General features: G+C 39.9%; 1 protein-coding gene across 4 annotated transcripts; it reads left to right on the top strand.

Moving 5' to 3' along the window:
• On the top strand, positions 1-3,651 carry LOC124202360 (beta-1-syntrophin-like). 4 transcript variants are annotated; one of them, XM_046598702.1, is made up of 8 exons: positions 1-324; positions 890-1,239; positions 1,318-1,419; positions 1,977-2,274; positions 2,344-2,679; positions 2,751-2,938; positions 3,002-3,210; positions 3,286-3,651. In XM_046598702.1, exons 2-8 carry the CDS (start codon positions 897-899, stop codon positions 3,376-3,378), a joined length of 1,569 nt encoding a protein of 522 aa, XP_046454658.1. In that variant the 5' UTR covers positions 1-324; positions 890-896; the 3' UTR covers positions 3,379-3,651. The 4 variants fall into 4 exon arrangements, with proteins under 4 accessions (XP_046454658.1, XP_046454660.1, XP_046454661.1 ...); XM_046598704.1 differs by having other exon boundaries at positions 12-324; positions 2,001-2,274; XM_046598705.1 differs by lacking the exon at positions 1-324 and adding an exon at positions 509-669 and having other exon boundaries at positions 2,001-2,274.
• The last annotated feature ends 3,673 nt before the right edge of the window (positions 3,652-7,324 follow it).

Raw genomic sequence — 7,324 nt, 5'->3', positions numbered from 1 at the left:
AAACCTAAGGGACTTCAAGCAATGTCAAGCTTGAAATTGACCCATTCTTTTGCCGACTAACGTCATAACGAAACCTTGGTTCAGCCGTTTCGTTTTAAGCAAGAGTAGAGGTAAAGGATAGAGAAGAAACGTGATATGGGTAAACTGTTGGGCTACGTCCCAAGAATTTGTCGAGTGTACATTTTATTATAGAGGAGAAGCCTGGTTAATGTTACTGAAGGAGTTACACCGACCACTAGGCAGTGGAGCACTGAACCTCACAAAATTTAACCGAATCTGGATGTTATATATGTAGCTGTGCTATGCAAGAACTGTAAAATAAAGGTAAGTTCACTCAAACTACGCTTAAACTTCTATCAACTAAATAGTGACAGCAACAACAAAAAGATAGAAATGGCAGTATTTTTATATTATGAAAACAGTAACAGCAGGAAGCCTTCGAGCAAGAAGTCAAGGAGCACATACCGGGCGTGGCTGATTTGGTTACTTGATAGTTATCACGTTAGATGTCTCTAGTGATTATTAGGTAACCACAAGTGTGTGTTTACAGTTCAGACACGATTCAGTCTCGAAAGTGACTGATTGTTATTATAGATATAGAACAATTAGATACAAATTTAGAAACAAAATACAGTGATGTGATTACAAGTTCCACGCGTGTAATAAAAGGTAAGGTTAGTTCATGTGTATGTGCATCTAGAGCAGCAAATTAGAAACAGATGGATGTAGTTAAAGATGAGCAGGCGCGACCATATTTTCACTAAACGTTTCTCGAAGCTATTAATTTATTTCGTTGTTATCGTTAGATATTATGTAGCTTTCAATAATTGTTACTATTGGTTATATTCTTCTCAGGTGGTGTTAGTAATTCTATTTCTATTATTTACAGAATAGAAATGACCAATTATGACAGAAGCGGTCAGGTGGAAGTATGGGCTAAAGAGGAATGGCACCCAGCGACTGCAACTTTAAATGGTGATGCCGGGTGTTTGTTTATTACACTAGAAAATCCTTCAACAAACCAAAGAGATGGCGCAGAAACTCTCAACACATCAGCAATTTCAGCTGAACAATATCGAGATTCATTGGCCAATCAGAAACGAATCGTCCGTATAGTTAAATCGGACAATACTGGTTTAGGCATATCAATTAAAGGCGGCCGAGAAAACCGAATGCCCATTTTGATTTCTAAAATTTTCAAGGGATTGCCAGCTGATCGAACTGAACAGCTTTATGTTGGTAATATCCTTAAACTTTTACTGTTCTAGTTCTAATGAGAGTAATAATCGACTCAATATAATTTTTCTTCTTAAATAGGGGATGCTATTCTGTCTGTCAATGGAGAAGATTTACATAACGCAACGCACGACGAGGCCGTTTCTGCTTTGAAGACCGCTGAAAATACTGTTGAATTGGAAGGTACCGTGTACATAGACGGATACTGTTGGAGTTATCCACATCAACTTTTCTTTTATTGATGAACTGGAGAAAGTTGTCGTGGATAGACTCATTTTCTTCCCTTACTTCTTTCATTCCGTTAGCTCTATCAGAACCTGTCCATCTCTCAACGACCATGTAATATCGTATAAAACAGGTTTGATCATATTGAAAGAGTGTCTGCTTGCATTGCTCTGGCATTTTTTTGCTCGGTTGCGTGTATTATTATTCCGTCACACCTCGCATTATCAAGTATTCCTTGAAAAGTAATTTAGTTGGCTTTTTTCTTTCACATTTCTTGTTGGTTTGTTTTTGTTTTAGTTTTTGTGCAAGTTTCCGAGTTAGCTTTTTTTTTTTTCAGTTTCTGCCCATTTCGTTTTTATTTTATTTTATTTTTATTAAGTTTCACCGCCTGCTTCCCTGCTAGGTTGATCACCAGTATCCGTCATATAGATGACTTGTTTGATGCATGATCCCTTTCTCGTTTTTTATTACCTCCACGATCGACTCCCTCGCTGGCCGTTTGTGTTGTGGCTTAGTGGTGACATCATTCTACATTGCAGTGAAGTATCTCCGCGAGGTGACGCCGTACATTCGAAAAGCTTCGCTTCTCAGCGACATCGGATGGGAGTTGCAGCGCCAATTCCTGGGCTTTTCCCACGTCGCCCAAACATCGACCAAACCGGATACGCGATCGGTCCCTCTTCTCTTTTGTTACCTAGCCAGGCGGCTGAAAGCGGCCAAGAAAAATGATCACCGTATTTTGGAAATTCATTCACCCGATGGATTACAATCTTGCCTTCTTCGTGCACCAGACACCACGCAAGCATCCCAATGGTAAAAATTTCTAATCATTTTTTAATGATTGAATTTTGTTTTTTAAATAAAAACCATTATTACTGTCAGGTTTGTATCCTTGCACACGACCCTTTCGGTGTTATCTTCACGTGGTTTAGCCGAGAATGGGCATCGGATTGCGAAAGCATTGAACACGGCTTCCATACGGATGTGGGGTTGGCTGGCTCTCTTGGGTCACCGACCTAAAGACGCCCAGAATAGTGTCAATATGGATAATGGAAGTTTGAACAGTCATGGCAATGAGCCATCATCCCTGATGAGCGAAAATTGGCAACCGGTATTTGTGGCCTTGACCGATCGTGATGTCTTGCTTTATGACTCGGTACCGTGGAGTATTGATGGCTGGACAAAGCCGAGTGCTCGCATACCACTTCTAATGACCAGGTATTATTATTATTATTATTTCTAATTCCATCTCCTAATCTATTTGAACGATATTTATCTTTTATAATTAGGTTGGTAAGCAGCAACAAGAGCAATTCGGAGGGAGAGTACTGCACCTTTTGCATTCGTACTGGAACATCAAAAGGAGTAGTCAATCGCGTATTCCGTGCGGAATGCGAACGCGATTTAACTTTGTGGGCCCGTGGCCTTGTTACAGGAACACATAACTGTGTCGTTGCCATCAGAGAAGCTGCTTGGGGTATTATAAGTTTTACATCATTATTAAAAATTCTAGGATCGTAATTGATTGAATATTATTTAGATTGTTTGTGGCGAGGACAAGAGGCTCGCCTTTATCTGCACTATGAAGACGGCTTGAAACTGTATCCAGCTAGCGAGATGCAGTCTGCTGAACGATCTAACACGTTGCCTGTTCCATTTTGGAAAGCTTCCTTTGGCAATTTACGCCATTCAGCCGATGATGGCGTGCGCATTTTGTGGCTTGATATCGGAAATGAAGAAGGGGAAATGGTAAGTCATCAGAGAAAAATATTAGTTTGAAGATAAGAAATAGCTTTAATCCCGCCAAATTTGTTTTATCTCCAGGAGTTGGACATGTTAACATGCCCGAAGCCGTTTGTGTTTACTTTACATTCTTTTTTATCCGGTAAAATCAATCGTATGGGGATGATCACGTGATTTTCCGGCGAAAGATCTTTTGCAACTATTTCTTTCCATCAATCATAATTCCGTTTATGCCTGCCGAAGACAAAAGTTTATACCAAGAGCGAAGACGCCAGTTACGAGAAGTAAATATTCTATTTCTTGTCAGCTACTGTGTGAGAGAAACATACAGCTAAAGGATCAGTCTACTTGTCAAAGTTAGATTGGTCTATATCATTTTGTTTACAACACTTTATATCTTTAATACACTGTCTGAGAAAATTTACAAGTTTTTCTCAACACCTCTAATTAGGTTATCTTATATTTTGATAAAGAAAAAAGAGTGTCATTGGTAGTTTATTATATATGGGTCAATCACGCTCCTGATTTCCAGACATCTCAAGATTAAATCCCCGGTCACGTAGAGAAAATGAAGGGAATTTGACTTTGAGGCGTGTGTATGCATAGGAAAAAATATATAGTATATAATATTCTTCGTGGAATGTTTTCTCCGAACCCAAGCATTTTTACTACTACGAACTTGTAAATTGTTGTTGAATATTCTGAAAAATTTACATTATTAGTGTTGCTGGCCGTCTAACTAGATGGCATTTGTTGTCGAGTAGGTTTGAAAAGGAACAATTGTGAGCATATAGCTTGGAGCACCGCCATCAGATCTGTCTTTGAAAGTACGTACTTGGATTTCGGAGATTCTTGCTGTTAGATAGACAAGACGAACATTTCAAATGATTATGCAAAGTCAGAACAAGATGAAAACTGAAATGGAAAGGATGCGCCCACAAGCTATTGGGGCCTTTTAGCAATTCCTATCGCTTTTGGCAATATCACGCAAATGTTATATGAACCATCTAGAAACAGGAGCAAACCGGCTCGAGCTGATATAATCGAAAAATTCGCATTCCTTAAACTGGTTTTTTGCGGTTGATTTGATAAAGACTTTTTTAAGATCATTTGCACTGAACAAATATGAATTTTTCAACAACTGGGTAGCATGCTTGTTTGATTGCTCACTATTAGTTCAAACCAGATAGGACAAGCAGGAAGGTCAGCTCAGCTTATGAATAGAAACGAGCTACACGTGGCAGTTCCTTTTTTTTTCACCTAGAAATAGATCCGCATCCTGTTAAATCGACGGGAACGGAAATACGAAAACGTAGAAGCGCCAGACATTTTATCGTCTGATGCCTAAAAGTAAAATAACTAAAAATACCAAAACCGGACAATAAAGACAACTAATGTGGAGTGAGTCAAAATGGATTTGATCATTCCATGTATGTATTTCATATACCGACCAAGGTTTACTCATTTGGTGTGGTACTACTCATCCCGTCCTTGATAGTCACGAACATCAGGCTCTATATCTCGTGATTTCTAAATTCTGTTATAGTGAATGTCAAATCAAAGTTACGTACTTCCCCAGCAGTATCGTTCACGTGTCAGAGTTCGTGCCTTTATACTTATCTCTATATAAACCAAATGAAAGAAATTTTTTGTTAAATTCGGGAATTTCAATGACGTCGACAGCAAGGCGACAAATTTCCGAAGCAACAATTCCTTTCAATTCGCAGGAACGCCATATATAATCGATCATCATATTTTTATTGGAATATTTGCACTCATTTTTGCCATGCAAAATATTAAAATGAATTACCTCCAGTCATTCATTCCACATCCAATTCCCTTTTTTTCTTTTTGTATTTCTTCCGAGTATATTTTCTGTCCAATCGGTCGTCTGACAGGAGAAAACTTTTGAGTACTAATATTATCTAGACAAGGGGATATATAACGTATAAGCACTTGGATACAAGGAATTAAGGCGCCGTCATGACTGCTGTTTTGCGGCCATACCAGCGGTCGGGAGCCAGTCTGTTGCTGGGTCCCGTTTCTCCCGTTTGTCTGCTCTATGCATGTGTGTGTGTGTATTGCCAACTTTGTTGCTAACTGTGCGAAAGTCCCGGTTACACCGTCTCAGCAATTTTGTGTTAACATGCTGCAGTATATTACTTGGTCGCCCCCATTAAAAGCCATTGTTCGTTTCTTTTTAAAATTTTTTCAAAAGTCTGGGGGGCGAATGATTATTTCCCTGATTTAGAAATTCGGTTGTTTGAGATTCAACAGAACTTGTCTGCTGTTATTAATTGCCGTAGTTCGAAGAATCAGTTGATGCAGGTTTTTGAACCATTCGAGCCAGTTGGTCCTTTAGGCCTAAAATAGGAAAATCGAGTTTGTCTTAGTATTATAAGTGTATATAGCCTGAAAACTGAAAACAGAGAGACGGATCCCAAAGCGAGATAACAAACACACGAGACGGGTTCGGTTATACAGCCGGCCTGCTTACAGGTGATATGCTGGCCTATCCTTATTTGGGCATCTCTCTCTCTCTTTCTCTCCTTTTTTTCCGAGAGGGGGAGAAAAGTTCGTACCAAAGACTTTAGGTCAATAGCATCTCCATAAAAAGATGAAAATCATTCCGTCCGACGAGGGATGAGCCTGGATGGAGTTTCTAGCGACGTTTGAATAAATAAATGCGTATAGAAGATGGTAATCGATATTCTAGACTTTTTCATTTTTCCAGGGTTTGGGGTTGCTTGCGAGTGATTCAAAAAGTGGCGACACGTGCTCGAGTTATTCTTCTGAACCCGTCGTCATCACATTGAAGTGATTAGCTTTTTCTTGGAATAACTCGATTGATATGTCGATACGCTGGAGTTGCGTGGATGTCAGTTTTTCGGTTGTGCCTGGCGATATCGCGCAAGGCGAGTCACGAGGGTCTTTCCAATTAAAAGGCAATCCATGCGCAACTTGCAGCAATAGAAAGTCTAAAAAGAACTGTAAAAGAACCAAATTATAAGGCATCATCGTATAGGACCAGAAAATATAGAGTTTTGAGCTGGGAACTATTTTGGGGTTGGAATATAATCGATCCTTGTCCCGGCTGATGGATGAGCAAAATGGACCCAGCAAAAGAAGAACGTAGGTATATAACGGCTCGTCATTTTATGTCTATCGAACTAGAAATAATTCCAGCAGCATCCCAGCTATTTTTGAAGCGCAGACTATGTTGTACTCTCCTCCGTCTATATCGTGTGTGGACGTGCAGATCCTGCAGCACATGTGCTGATCGGTCACGTGTCGCAATTCAATGGCACGGCTGGCACGGCAACAAAAAAGTTATATAGATTCAAATTAGGTTACAACATCTGTAGAATTTAACCAACCGAAGAAGAAGAAGACTCTGATGATGAGTGTCCGTCCCTGACAGGACGACCTTTTTTTCTTATTTTCAAATGCGAAAAACATAACAACACTTGCAGTGATGAAGATCTTTCTGTGGTGGTAGGGGAGAAAACATTTTTTGGGTTGACCTTTTAATGACCTTGTTCTTCCGTTTAGACTCCCCGTGGTGGTTGGAAAGAGCTAGGGAAAAGATGTGGAGGAATGTTTTGACTTTCAAAGAGGCTTTGTCCAGAGGGCCGGGGGAGATTTTGTTCGGTCCCACCCAAATCCTACACCTCCACCCCAACAATTTTGAATTTTGAATTTTGAATGCTGCTGTGATTTCTTCTTCGCTGAGTGTTGGAAATTCTGTGCCTCTACCACCAGGCAACCCCACCAGCCAGACAGACATCAACGTACATATGGGAATTTTTTGAATTTGACTCAATTTCGTTCAAACAACGGTTTTTCAACAATTCCTAATCGGGAATGTAATAGAACATCACGTGATTGGCTCCTGGTAACAAGACGGGTTGTGCAGAAAATTTGGAGGCCAAAAGATTCGGAACGGCCTTGCTAATTCAGCAAAACGCCCTATACTGCTGCACATGAAAATCACGTGATTCAAACTATACTACTATTGGGATCAATTCCCCTAGTCTTGGCTTTTATCTTGATCGTATATTTGATTCATTTGAGATTATCGGTTCGCTAACCCACGACGACGAGAGAAACTCGGCATCAG

Source organism: Daphnia pulex, chromosome 9 (assembly GCF_021134715.1).
Source record: "Daphnia pulex isolate KAP4 chromosome 9, ASM2113471v1".
NCBI classification, from domain to species: domain Eukaryota; kingdom Metazoa; phylum Arthropoda; class Branchiopoda; order Diplostraca; family Daphniidae; genus Daphnia; species Daphnia pulex.
Note: the sequence above shows the minus strand (reverse complement) of the source record. Positions and strands in the feature narration are given on the sequence as shown.